At 44.8% G+C, this 15,388-nt stretch overlaps 1 protein-coding gene across 1 annotated transcript; it reads left to right on the forward strand.

The window, feature by feature from the left end:
• The first annotated feature begins 596 nt into the window (after window positions 1-596).
• On the forward strand, window positions 597-1,519 carry LOC103635442 (transcription factor MUTE). Its single transcript, XM_008657899.2, has one exon. It carries the CDS (start codon window positions 654-656, stop codon window positions 1,311-1,313), a length of 660 nt encoding a protein of 219 aa, XP_008656121.1. The 5' UTR covers window positions 597-653; the 3' UTR covers window positions 1,314-1,519.
• Window positions 1,520-15,388: the final 13,869 nt, after the last annotated feature.

The raw sequence follows: 15,388 nt of genomic DNA on the forward strand, positions 1-15,388 counted from the left end.
GCGAGTAAATGCGGCGCACGGCGGGTGGGCCATGCGTGTTTAATTAATTTGATTTGAATGGATCCATGCTGTTTCATTGCGTTCATGCAGATACTCCTGCCCAGTTCCGGTTACTTTCTTTTTTTTCTATGAAGACGTATTCTTTATTTAAATTAAATCGATATTATACGTACTAGTAAGAATGCTTGAATATTTTAGTTTCTATAATAATTGTATATATCACTAGTAGTTATGTCGTTTAATTAACGACGTTGATGTTAAGCGAGCGCGATATAGCTAGACTACACTAAATTAAGTTACACAGTAATAGTGCACGCAACGCAATTTGGGTCATGCATGGCCGGTGGTACGGTGAGGAATGAAGAAGATGCATGCATGGTACGTTGTATTGCCATCAAGGCAGCTGCATGCAGTAGTGTGTACGCGCCTCAGCTCGCGCTGCGTTCAATTCGTGGCTCCGGGTCACGACGGGCGACAGGTAAGTCATGCAGATGCACCTTCCAGTCGATCAATGACCTGCTTGCTCTCTGCCGTCTGGTCATGCATGCATGTGTGTATATATATGCATGGTGTCCGCGCCGGCTATAGCTGTGCTGGATGATACATGCATCAGGGGGCGGCCGGCCAACCAGTAGTCGTCGATCGATCACATTATGTCCCACATCGCGGTGGAGCGCAACCGGCGGCGTCAGATGAACGAGCATCTCAAGGTGCTCCGGTCCCTGACGCCCGGTCTCTACATCAAGCGCGGCGACCAAGCATCCATCATCGGCGGCGCCATCGAGTTCATCAAGGAGCTGCAGCAGGTGCTGGAGTCGCTGGAGGCCAGGAAGAAACGGCGCAGCAGCGGCGGCGGCCACAGCTTCCTTACGGGTAGCCCCAGCCCCACGCCCAGCCCGCGCTCCCACCTCCTCTCCTCCGTTTCCACCCCGTCGCCGCCTGTCATGATCAAGGAGCTCGCCGCCTGCTGCAACTCCGCCGTGGCCGACGTCGAGGCCAAGATCTCCGGCTCCAACGTCCTGCTGCGCACGCTCTCCCGCCGCAGCAGCATCCCCGGACGACAGGCCGTCAGGCTCATCGCCGTGCTGGAGGGCCTCCACCTGGAGGTGCTCCACCTCAACATCAGCACCATGGAAGACACCGTCCTCCACTCCTTGGTGCTCAAGATCGGCCTCGAGTGCCAGCTCAGTGTTGAGGATCTTGCCTACGAGGTGCAGCAGATCTTCGGTCAGGACACGGCCGAGCAGAAGCCGCAGGAGGAGAATCATAATCAGCATATCATATACTCGTCAGCCATGGCCGCCGCCATATAATTAACATAATAACAAATGCATGGCTCCATCCATTTGCTTACTTATATGAAGTATGTAGCCAGCTAGCTCGCTGTATTTGTGTCCTTCCTTCTCTTGCTATATATCCTTCAAGCGCATGCATGCATGGGCATGGTATAACACATAGTGAAGTAGAGCTATCTAGCTTTACCTTTTTTACGTCGTCGTCGTGATTATGCTGATACTAATCTGGGAGGTATAAACTTAAACGGTTAAACCATACCTTCTTGTCCGACGTTGAGGGCGGCAGTTGCTATATATGGCCGTGGCGTCCTGCATGGGAACACCACCATCCTCCGTATGATCCACCTCCCTGTCTTCCTCCTCCGGTTGTCTCCTGGGGCTCTCCACGGGCCTTGGTGCCATGCATGGGGGATCTAGGAGCGGTGGAAGCCACAGCTACGGTGATTCCAGTCATTGATAGGGGCCCTGAGTGTTTTTTCTCCAACACTAGTCAAAGACAATTTAAAAATCACATTTTAAAGTAGTAAATTAATTCAAATGAAAAAATTTTCAACTACAAATTTGTATAACTCATCATGATGTACAATTTATATATTGAACATTTCTTCATATGACAAAATAAAAATAAATTTGTTCATAAAACCTATATCTCTCTCGTAGTTTATGAAACTACGAGAGAGACGTATAGAATTTATGCATATTGTTAGAACCATCATCTGAGATAAACAAATTACCAAACAACCAAAATAAACTTTGTAGATCTTGAGAAGTTATAGAAGTTTATAGTTGACAACTTTTTCATTTGAAGTCATATTGTCAACAAAAACTACGTCTGAATTTAAAAAATTTAAAATTTGAATTTTGAAAACGACTTCGAAAGGAAAAACCACCAACATGAAAGTTGTAGGTATTGAAGAGTTATGAAACTTTATAGTTGACAATGTTTTAGTTTGAAATCATCTTGTTATGCAAAACTATGTTTGAATTTCGAAATTTAAATTTTTCAAACTGTCTCGGATGGAAAAACCACCAAAATAAAAGTTGTAGGTCTTGAAATATAATGAAACTTTGTTGTTGACAATTTTTTGATTTGAAATCATCTTATCATTGAAAATTTCGTGTGAAGTTTTTAAATTTAAAATTCAAATTTTATAAACGGTCTCGGATGTAGAAACTATTAAAATAAAACTTTTACATCTCAAAAAGTTATGCAACTTTATAGTTGGTCACATTTTCAAATGAACTCATTTAGTGTCTTAAATAATCAAATTACTCTCGATTTGTTATAGTACATAGGGAATGGAAACGTAATATAAACATAATTGGTGTAGTAGTGTAGTGGTATAGGAGGGTATGCGCGAGAGAGAGGTTGTGAGTTCGAATCTCACCATTTACAAAACATATATAAGTTTGATTTAAAATAATAGTGAAAAATGATAGGGCAACGGGTAAGGTAATAGGGTAGGGTTGGAGAGTTGTTCCTAGAATTTAAAAAATGTTTTGCTGTTTTTTTTAAATTTTTTCGATTTTTAATTTGCCGCGTGTTTTTCTTTGCCGAGTGCTTTTTGACACTCGGCAAAGTCTTTGCCGAGTGTCCGAAAAAAAGTACTCGGCAAAGAACCCTTTGCCGATGAAATCTTTGCCGAGTGTTCTTTGCCGAGTGTTACACTCGGCAAAGCCTTTGCCGAGTGTAAAATAGCCTTTGCCGAGTGTCTTAGACACTCGGCAAAGAACGCGATTCCGGTAGTGCAAGACCTTGGGAAGGCCGCCTGCTTTATATACACCGCCGGAATCAGCTTCTTTCGAGTGTCGAGTGTCTGAAGCACTCGCAAAGCCTATAAAACACTCGGTGAAGGCTCGACAAAGAAAGCTCGATGAACTGTATATCGGCAACAACTTCTTTGCCGAGTACTTTTTATCGGGCACTTGATAAAGTCTTTGCCGAATGTCTGACGGTACTCGGCAAATAAAAGTCATCGTCACGGCGCAGGTGACGGTGACACTCAGCAAAGGCTCACTCTTTTTGTCGAGTGTCCACTGTACAAATACTTGGTAAAGAAACCTCTCGTGGGCCCCTTTACCAGGTCCTTTGCCGAGCGTATTAGGTGGCACTCGGCAAAGACTCCCTCTTTGCCGAGTGCTCACCTGACCAGCACTCGGCAAAGAGATCACCGGTGGGCCCATTTGTTAGTTTCTTTATCGATTGCATTTGTAGGCACTCGACAAAGCTTGCTTCTTTGCCGAGTGCCAAGGCCACAACCCTCGATAAAGAGGCTTTACCGGTGCCCAGGTGTGCCTTCTTTGCCGAGTGCTATAACCTTGAGACTCAACAAAGTGATAGATTACCCCTTTTATATTTGTTTTTTCTATTCCATCCAAACAAACAAAAGATATATCACATAATCATCACATATACATCACACAGATATCACATAATCATCACATACATAATAGAGACCACATATATCACAAAAAGCACAAATCTCACAAGTTTTTCACAAACATGTCTATATTCATACCAAGATTCACCAACATAAGTATCACACAACTCTAAAACATAAGTTTTTCACAAACATAAGTTCAGGACAAATTTATCACACAAGCTAAGAGAAGATGATGAGCGAGGTGGGCGGCTAGACTGGTGCGGCGATGGGCTAGGTGATCTATGAGGGTTGTTGGATGTTGCCCTAGATTGTCCCTGCACAGAGAAGAGATTGCATGTGTTATACCAGACAAATATATATCATGCAGTACTAGAATTTTGATACTCACAGGAGTATGGAACTGAACATTGTCAACTAGAGGGAACAACAGAGGTGGTGGAGCAAAACCCTGTGCGGCGCCAAGGCTCTGCATGTACTGTAACATCTCCGTCATCCTATGCTGATCTGCCAAGCGGGCCTCCCGCTCCTCCATCGTCCTCACCTCCATCTCCTGTCGTTCCCTCCTCTCTTCTTCTAGCTGGGCCTGTAATATTCCAACCCAATGTTATAATAACTCAAAGAGAAGGTATATAACTCAAGGAATGATGAGTTATAGAAGCACTAACCTAGAGTTGTTGTATCTGATAATGTGAGTTGTCCTGCCGAGATGGTATGGTTGGGCTCGAGCTCGTGCTCCTTGCTCGCACCTGAGACAGAGTGGGAGTGGACGACGAGTCGATTGCCCAGTCGGCAATCCAGTACCGCCCATGCCTCTTGCCTCCTCCGATCCTCATGAGGACATCTCCGTCGATGTCCTCGGATCGAAATCTGGGCCATGGACCTCCTGTGCCATGGCGGTGTACTCACGAAGGCGGTTGTGACGGTAAGGTTGCTATGCCCCGGGCCCGTCATCCAGGTTGTAGGTGACGTCGGATGTCGCCTTGCCCTTGTGGGCCATAGCATAAGCCGAGAAGATAGAACAAGGCTAGCCACCATGTGATGCCGACTGTAAGAAAACCAACGAGATAGTTAGACATAATATCTAATCTAGTGTTATATACCTAAATAAAAAAGAGGGCGTACCCATGATTTTGCATATTTCCCAAGGCTACAGTTTCCTTGGTGGTGGGAGGGACCTTGCATCATCAGACATCGTTCCCAGCTAGCATTGTGCGCCTCGTCCCACTCAGGCGAGCACCACCTATCCACCATCTGCTCCCAGCACCGAGGATGTGTGGCGCACCAATAAGGAACCATGTACAAAGTAAAACATGTAAATTGCATATCAAAAGATAAAATTAAGCAAATTTATCACAAATATTAAAGTGTTGTATTTACCTGCAAGTACTGGTCCCTAGTCAACGACATGGTTCGGGCGTCCTGCTTGATCACCTTCTCCCCAAGGACGGAGCCATGGTAGCTGACGATGGCCTGAATTCGTGCCTCGTAGTGCATGTCCACGATGAGCTTCTTACAGCTCGTGGTGGCCACCACATCCGACCTGGCCTCGTATCCAGCCTCGCATATGAAGAAATCCTGCATACAAAGACGATGTATCCATACATTATTTCAAGAATGTGCAACGAATGTGATATATTTTACATTATAGTAAGACTTAACCACAGCTCTTGCTTCACCCCGCTCCGCCTTGTTGTTGAATTCCCTGCCATCCCGGTCTACTACATCGAGGGCAACGGCGTAGTGGTCGAAGGTGTAGGCTGGCCCATCACTCCGGCGTACTCAATCAGTCCACGGAAGTGTTCCCTGCACAGAAGGTCGAGGATGCGATTGGGGTTGCGTGCGTGACCCCCTGCATTTTCCACAACCTTCCAACACCTGTCCAAATGATAAATAAAAAGTATTAGTTTATATTATGAATTTGAACACATAATATGAACAAGCAGGGAGAACATAAAGTTACATGCCTCTCCCCATGCGGCCGAATCAGCGGCCGCCTGTCTCGAAGTATGGGATGCTGAGGGAGACTCGTGGGACTTCGCAGGTAGACGTTCCTCAAACCTAAGGCGCCAGAACCTGAGGCATCCTACTGAGCATCGTCGTCATCCTGCTGCGCCACATCAACAGCGACCTGCTGCTCCACCTGCTATTGTGATACCCAATTTTCAAAAAAGAAGAGAAATTGAAGTTTACTTTTTTCTGTGTTTTCTCTTGCGGGTTCCGTGCTATGGGGGGTTTGGAATTTTAGGAGGTAAGCATCCGTAAATCAGTAAAATGTATGTTTGATGTGTGCGCGGGGGTCAGGAGCTCTGGCGTAGGAATGGTTTTGGGCCGTTGATCGCGATCCAGCGGTGGGAAGCCCACTTCCCCCCCCCCCCAAACCCTAGCCGCCCCTCTCTTAAGGCCCCTTGTGGGCAGCTGCCCCCCTTCCCTCCTTTGGCCGCCACCCTCCCCACATCTTCCCTCTTCTCTCTTCCCCAAGTGCTGCAGCCGCCCCCCTCCATTCTCAAGTTTCTTGCAGCAGCCATCTCCTCAACCCTAGCCGCCACCCCCATCTCCTCTTCTCCAAGTGTCGTTCTTCCTCGTCGGATCTTCTTCGTGTGGGTGCAAGTTTCAATTGGAGAATTGGTGGGAGGAAGGAAGGAGGAAAAAGGTGGAACTCAAGGTGATCTTGAAGTTATCTATGTTTTTGCGCTAAAATTCAATTGATTATATGTTTATCTATGCGAATCGGTAGAGGTGTTGTCCAGAATTTTTGTGGGTGGGCGAACAGCAGTAGTTCTAGTGATTTCTAGGAATTTTTCGTGGGTAATTAGTGAGGATCAGTGATATAATCATGTAGAGCTTTGTCATACCTTTCCAACGAGTACTTATGCGCTCGATTCGGAGTTATAATTTAGGAGATATCGCTGTTTGAATCCGGGTATGCTGCTGTCCAAAAACAGATTGTAGGGTTCATCTTGTGGACTGTTTTGGGCTAATTAGGGTTTGGAATTTAATTATAATTTGTATACAAAACTTGTGGGGAATTTTATGTAGATGCTTCTGGAGTTTTTATTTGTTACCACTGCTGTCATAATTTTAAAGATATGAAATTGACAAGCAGCACCGCTGCAGTTGGTGTGTGATGGGGGTGATAAGTGGCTTGCGACGGGTTTGGAATCGTGCGTAGGTGCGGCTCGTTTATGAGCGTTGGTTATGTGAATTTTGTGTACTAAGTGGTGTATTAAAAACAGGTGGTAGACTTCCGGATTGCACTTAGGGCTTTGTCCAAGTTTCCCGGTGAAGGCAAGTAAAATAGTGTTGGTTATTCTGTCGGTCGATTAATGTGTCTTATACTTGATTATATTTCTGTTATTTGTGTTCGTACTCATATTCCATGTTGGGTACCATCATTTGAATATATCCATGTTCTATTGATTACATATGTGTAGGGTGTGGTTTGATCATGTTGCCCATGTTGTTTATTATTTGGAATGGGTGGAAGTATATGTTTAACACATTTTATTTGGGGAGGACTCATGTTGTTGATATGTATAGTGCATTCATCATCCTTTGCATGGAAGTTTCGTCGTGATCTTATGGTCCGACTGTACCGGTACAATAAGCATCATACGTTGCCTGAGAAGGGGTATGATGCAGCTTTATATCCTTAGAGGTATGAAGGCAGAAGTCATTACTGCATCTGTAGCCATGTGCATTCATGGGTGAAGTGTGGCACCTGTCATGGTGGTGTGGATAGTGTGGATCTTTTCGTTGTGATTCATTTTGGAATTGAGTAATTGGTTACTTGTTTACTTGCTGCAATTTAATATTCAAGAGGGAAATTGTGAACTGCGTGGTTGTTTAAGCATGGCTTATTTACATTGTCCAGTCGTTGTTGATCTTTTTATTTGCTGAGATGTGTCATCTCACTCTTGCAATATTTGATGCAGGCACTTGATCCTTGCTTTTGGGAAAGGAGGGAAGTAGTAGCACGCCCACTACACATTTAAATAAATGTACCATTGCTTAGTAATGATGTTAAACAGGGGTTCAAGTCTAGGGGATTAATATGTTCTAGTCTTCATGATAGTCGAATTTTCTTTTGGGTTGGTCGGGTTCCCTCTCTTTTTATTTGGTCATGATTATTCATTACTATCTCTGCATTCTGTTTAAACTACGTGGATTATCTTTTTTTACATTATGTATAAACTTTATGTTCCTCTCGTTATGCTACTTTCAGGGAAGGTGCTGCCGGATTTTGCTTTACTTTCTGTCTCTATTTCTTTTCTTATGTTGTTTAAGTTTTGTGGGTAGGGTATTGGGTAACATTCATTGTGTGGGAGCAATGAGGTGTTACAGTTGTCGGACATCGTCGTCCTACCGTGCCTCCTCCACCGACCTACGGGTCCTCCTCCTCCCCCTCCTCGTCCTCATCCCACCGCCCACCATCTTTGTCCAACAACCTGCAATTAAGAGTAAGCAAATAAGCACATATAAAAAAGATGTATTTAGAAACAAGTGCGAAATAAAAATATAGCATTACATCGATTAAAAATAATCTTCATATATGTCGGGGTTAGCCGGATCATAAGTCTCATCATCACTATCAACCATTTCATAGTCAACACCATCTGAAGGCGCAATTTCGTCATTAATGCCATTGCCTTCAAGTATTACTAAGTCATTCTCATTTTGCACCTCATCCTCCTCCTCATCAACAACCATTTCAATATATACTTCCATTCCGATAGCTTCAGTTAAGTCTATCTCAAATTGCCCTTCTAGCCCATCTTCTTGGAAGAACTCTCTGTCATATGTGTCCGGGTCTAAGTTATAATCTTCATCGTTTGGAACAGGTAATTTACCGTGCGGTGATACCTTATACACAACATCCCAACCCTTAAGATGTTCTTTCGTTTGGCACACATATGGGAGATAATACACTTGTGTGGCCTGTTGGGCCACGATATAGACATCGTCTCCTGGTAAGGTGGAATCTTGTCTAATTTCGACTATCCGAAGATTTGAATGTGTTTGTCTCGTCACTTGAGGGTCAAACCAATGACATTTGAATATCACTGGAGTAAGAGGTTTGGAACCATGAAAATTGAGTTCATATATTTCTTTGATTCGTCCAAAATAATCGACCTCGTCAAGACAGACTCCAGAACACGTTGTTTTTCGATTAGGCCAACTTTGGTCGTAGCTTGTTGTGCGAAAACGGTATCCATTGACATCATACACAGAATATTAACTGACCCTATAAGCAAAGCCATTTGCTACTTGTCTCAACTCGACACTCATAGACGGATCTCTTTGGCCCTGCAAGTATTTGCAAGTTAAAAGAAGCTAAATTGAGTTCATAGACGGATCTCTTTGACAAACTAAGCATGTACCTTATGTTTGAACCAGGAAATGAAATCGAGCAATCCATTTCCCGCACCCTTTCTAAGAAGGCTATCATATTCCTATGAAGTTGGGTCCCTTGATCGACGCCAAAATTCATGAAGAAATTGTTCTATATATGGTGTCACCTCTTCAAGGTTGGTCAATACATATAGCCTGATATGGCGCCACTCTTCATGTCTCAAGGTCTTGGTGGTCGAACCACTTGCGTTTCCGAGTTGGCCTTGAAATATGTTGAGGTTCGATTCATTGCCGCCATCATTGTAATGAGGGGTGGATTTTGCACGCTCGGTAGTTTGTCACCATAGTAAGTTGTTGTGAAGTTTGACACCTCCTCTAGAATGTATGCCTCTGCAATGGAAGCCTCAATTTTGCATTTATTTCTATATTTCTTTCGAATAGTCTTTAGACATCTCTCGATTGGATAGCACCAACGTCCCTGCACGGACCCCCCCATTCGTGCCTCATACGGGAGATGAAGAATCAAATGCTGCATTGGATTGAAGAAGCCGGGTGAAAATATCTTCTCAAGCTTACTCAGTAACACAAGTGTCAATCTTTCCAAGTCAGCAATCACAGTCCGAGATAACTCTTTTGCACAAAGCTGACGGAAGAAATAGCTCAACTTTGTAAGCGCTTGCTAGACATGCTCAGGGACATAGCCTCGAACCATCGCTGGAAGAATCCATTCAATCCATATGTCAAAGTCATGACTCTTCATCCCTAAGACTCGCAGAGAAGATAAGTTCACCCCCTACTCAAGTTAGTTGCATACCCATCAGGGAAAATCAAAATCTTGATCCACTGAAGTACTTCCTTCCTCTAGGCCCTGCTTAGGACAAAATCGGCCTTAGGCCTTCTCCATGTCTTTCCACCACTAGGCGGCATCATCTCTTGGTTTGGTCTATCACATAACGCTGCCAGATCCACTCTTGCCTTTATGTTATCCTTTGACTTATCAGAAATGTCCATAATTGTTGTCTAAAGTGCCTCGGTGACATTCTTTTCAGTGTGCATCACGTCAATGTTGTGTGCATGGAGCAGGTCGTCATAATAGGGGAGCCAAGTCAGGCCCAACTTATGTGTCCACATATGCAACTCACCATATCCCACAAATCCACCTTCTGGATTGGCCACGAGCCCTTCTATATGTTGACGAATTTCGGTACCAGTCATCATTGCAGGTGGGCGGTCTGTCACTACGTCACCTTTCGTAAAGTTCTTGATGTCTAGGCAGAATGGATGGTTAGGAGGGAGAAATTGTCGATATTTATCGAACGACGAATATTTGTCACCCTTCTTCAACCAAATGAACCTAAGAGCTTCCTTGCAAACTGAGCATGGGAACTTACCATGAACTGACCAGGCACAGAATAGCCCTTACACCGGTAAGTCATGCATGGAGTACTGGTACCAAACATGCATTTTGAAGTTTGTCTTCGTAGCTCAGGCATATGTCCACACCCTTTCCTGCCAAGCACGTACCAATTCATCAATCAAAGGCTCCATGTACACGCCCATTTTATTCCATGGGTGTCCGGGAATTATCAACGACATGAATATATTCTATCTTTGAAAGCATACACCGAGGGGGAGATTGATTGGGGTAACAAACACGGGCCAACATGTGTACATGACATCGCTCATTCCATAGGGATTGAACCCATCTGTGGCCAGCGCAACACGTACATTACGAGCCTCTTCGGCTTTCTCATGATCAAAGTGTTTCCATGCTTCACCATCAGATGCGCGCACCATCTTGTCAGGATTGTATCGTTTGCCATTTTTGTTCCATGTCATCTATTTCGCGGAATCCTCGGTCTGGATCCTCGGTATGAATGGAAGGTGGCGTAGGATTGTCACGAGGATGTCAAGCTGCCTCTTCTGTCCATCACCAGAGTCTACCTCCATGAACCTAGACGATTTACACTTGGGACAGTACTTTACCTCCGCGTATTCTTTCCTAAATAGCATGCAGCCCTTCGGACAAGCATGTATCTGCTCATACATCATCTTGAGTGCACGAAGGAGTTTCTGTTCCTCGTACATGCTCTTTGGCAGAACGTGATCCTCCGGAAGCAGGCTTCCAATAACTGTCAACAAGCCATCGAATGTGTCTCGACTCATGTTACACGCCCAATGGCATCCAGTTGAGAAATCTTTGTCTAGCCATGAAAGGGCTTCTGTGCCACGTCAAACATGTCGTAGAACGCCTTTACGGTCGGCTCTGGCTCGTCCTCCGTACCCCTTCCTCCGGTGAACTGTGCCTCGTGATAGTCGTTCAACATATCTACTACCCCGGCATCAACATCATAATACTGTACGCATTGTCTAACCACCTCCTCTCTTGTATGATGCACTTCACCATAGAAGATCCACCGAGTATAGTCTGGTGTAAATCCATTCTTCAAAATATGTTCTACCATGGCCTTCTTTGATTTTCTTTTCCGGTTGGCACATTTGTTGCATGGGCATGGGACTAGACTTGCTCCTTTAGCAGCTTTGCTAAATGCTCGTTCCACGAAAGCATCAGTCTTTCTAATCCATTTAGAGGTGACATCGTTTCTTCCTACACGGCCTGTGTACATCCACTCACGGTCCTCCATACTCTAACATATATAACCGACTATAGTTTAATATAAACATGTAATGCATGTACACTACGTTCCTACCTTCTAATAGGTGAGGATATGTCCTAATACGTTATACCTAGGGTGACGGTGGAGTACGGCTAGCCGGGCTGTGGTGGGTCGGTGCAGTGGCGACGCTTCGTGGTGCAGGCAGAGCCGCAATTGATAGGAAGATCTCTGCAAAAAAACAAGTCTATCAACAAAATTTTTTGGCAGCACCTCCCCTGCATGGGGAGGTTTCCAAAGCCTGCAAATAAAAGTAACATCACGATGGCTAACATGCAGATATACATCAACGACACGATGGTCGCCAATCACGAATATATATTTAATCCATGAGATTTAGCACAACAAGACTACATACTACATAACTACATGTAAACTACATTTATATTATATATACTACATGAAAACTACAAGGTCATTTATAGTATATATACTACATTTATATAACTACATGTAGACCAACTACATACCTAAATGTTTTGATAGCATATACACTACATGGAAACTACATTTTCAATAGCATGTAGTTTCGTATAGATCAACCATATGCATATACTAAAAATGTATACCTTTGCGGTGGGCGGAGTAGTGTTGGGTTAGCCGGGGAGGATGGCTGAAGATGGTCGAGCAGCGGTGGAGACGTCATGTGGCGGTGGAGATGGATGGGGCGGCGTGGTTGGCGGTGGCCACGGTGGCCGAGGCGGCGGGGTTGGCGGTGGCCGGTGGCGGCGGGGTTGGCCGGGGTGGCAGGGGTGGCGATGGAGATGGGCGGCGGCGGTGTTTGTGTCAGAAGTGAAGAGAAGTGAAGAGAAGAACGCCGGTGCCCACGGCTAAGTAAACAGACTTTGCCGAGTGTCCATGATCCGGTATTCGACAATTTTTTTTAAAATTTAAAAATACACTTCGCCGAGTGCCCCGTGGCTAGCACTCGGTAAAGATTGTTTTATTTTTATATAAATTCTTTGTCGAGTGTCCCCGGTCAGACACTCGACAAAGAACGTATTGTATTTTTTTTCCTTTTTTCACCAAACTTTTTGTGGTGTTTTCCTACAATAGGTAGACCTACATGTTCAATTTTGGTACAATTATCAAAGTGTTTGCTATAGCTATTTGATTTAATTTGTTTAGTTGAATTTCTTCGGATGATTCAGATTTGAACTGCAAGTCACTCGAAATATGGAAACGGTGAATGCAAAAATGATGTCCATGTTATTTAGCACAAGTTACGACTTATTTCAGAAACATACCAGAATTTTCGAGCACCATGCTCACGAAACATGGCTGTGAAGTTGCCATCCATTTGTTTTAAAATTGTATAAAATACATACAGAATCAAAAAATCATGAAACTTGTCGACATGTCATGATATCATATGTAGAGCCTATGATAAAAATTTGAGACTATTTCGAGAAAGTTTCATTGTACTATATGTAGAAAGCTAAGTGTCCTACACATGAAATCATAAAACTTCAATGTAGACTGGCTAGGTTTCTACACATAGTGTGTCACAACTTTCTCGATACATTCTCAAATTTTTATCACATCATATACATATGGTATCATGACATATGGACAAGTTTCATGATTTTCTAACTTTATTTGTGTTTTATACAATTTTTAAACAAATGGATGATAAGTTCACTGTCATGTTTAGTGAGCATGGTGCTCAAAAATTCCGGTCTGCTCCTTAAGTCAACCGTAACTTGTGCTAAATAACATGGATACCATTTTTACATTCACGCTTTTACATTTTCCAGTGACTTGCAAGTTCAAATCCGAATTATCTGAGGAAATTCAATTAAACGAAAAAATCTAATAGTTATAACAAACACTTTTATAATTGTGCCAAAATGGAACATGTAAGTCTATATAGTGTAGGAACAAACCACAAAATGTTTGGTTGAGAAAAGAAAAAATATATATTTTGCCGAGTGTCCAAGATAGACACTCGGCAAAGCAATGTTTGCCGAGTGTCAGGCTTTAGCCACTCAGCAAAGTAGCTTCTTTGCCGAGTGCCAAAACCCAGCTCTCGGCAAAGCTAACAACTGTCATGTATAGATGGCTACTGATGACCCTTTGTTGAGCGTCACCGTTCGCCGAGTGTTCGGCACTCGGCAAAGCAGACTTTGCCGAGTGTCTGCCTGTGTCGAGAGTCCTGCTCTCGGTAAAGGTGGTCGTTACCGAGAGTAGGACATTGCTGAGTACGGCACTTGGCAAAGAATCCTTTGCCGAGTGCCCGACAAAAAACACTTGACAAAGTGTCGAGCACTCGGTAAAGAGCCAGATTCCAGTAGTGATAGCGCCCAGCGTGATCGGGGGCCATAGCGATAGAATGGATTGCGCCCCCCAATCAGGGCACATGTTATCCATACACATGGTGAAACGATACCTATCAGGACTCCATTATGTTATGAGCCTAGAGAACACCCTAACATTCTCCCATTTGTTCTATACTTTCCTTGTTGTTCTTTAGCTTTTCTAGGTTCCATCCCTTGACAAGTTTACGCATAAAGACCGGTCCGTAACAACGACAGATTAAGTTCCACCACACTCATTGATTATAACATGCGCCTACCTTAGAATGAAAATAACTTTTCTAAGGTTGTTTCTATAGCTCCTTGATTCAAAATCACTGGTGCTCCCTTATTCCCATGCCAGCTACGTATGTGCTATAAACACGTTGGCTGGAAGACATTTTATGACGGATCCGCTAGCATAGGCTAGGTTCTATATACTTAACTATGATATTGTGATCATGGATCTTCTCCTTAACAACAAAATACTTAATGTCAATGAACTTGACAACTCCACTTTGACTTGTTTTGTTGTAGGGGGTAAAATATCGTTGGCTCATTATTGTAGAATATTCTAAGTGGTCATTCTATGCTACTAGTCCTGAAAGTCTGGGTCGTGCCCAAAGGGCCAGCCCGAGCACGGGCCGTGAAAAATGGAACAAGGCCCGACCCGACACGACTGGTTTAAATTCGGGCTAGCATGACACGAACCGCGGGTTGGGCCGTGCTCTAAATTTTAGCCCGTCATGCTACAAGGCCCGACACATCGTTGTGGGCCGTGTTCGTGCCGGCCCGACACGAAAACAGCACGGTCCGCACGTCCGCCACCATTTAATTAGGTTTAGGGTTTACTTTTACTCCCACTTCTCCCGTCTCCAAGTCTCTCCTCGACTCCTCCGTCGGTCGCCGCCATCCATTCGATCTTCTCCGCCAGCCGCCACGAGCCCATGATGCACACCGACTACGGGCCGCCCAGCACCCCAGCCTATCGCGCACGCCCAGCGGCCAGCGCCCCAGCCTATCGGGCCACGCCCACGATGCGCACCGCGCAGGCGCGTAGTCGCGCATGCCCAGGCGCCCAACGGCCATCTCCCCAGCCAGTTGGGTGTCGGTGCCTCGGCAGCTCGCTAGTCGCCAAGATGCGCTGTTGCGCACGCCCAGCACCACAGCGACCGAGAGGCCGATGCACGCTTATCGGGACTGCCCACGCCCCTAGGCCCTAAGGTATGTGTAGAGTCGTCGAGACGCCGACTGCTGATGTGCCGTACTACCGTGTGCGTTAGCGTGCCGTGCCTGGGTCAGCACGGCCCGACGGAAGCCTGTCATGCTTTAGGGCCGTGCTAGGCCTTATTTCTACTCACCAGGCCCGATAAGGCACGACCCGATTCTAT

This window comes from Zea mays, chromosome 8 (genome assembly GCF_902167145.1).
Source record: "Zea mays cultivar B73 chromosome 8, Zm-B73-REFERENCE-NAM-5.0, whole genome shotgun sequence".
NCBI lineage: Eukaryota > Viridiplantae > Streptophyta > Magnoliopsida > Poales > Poaceae > Zea > Zea mays.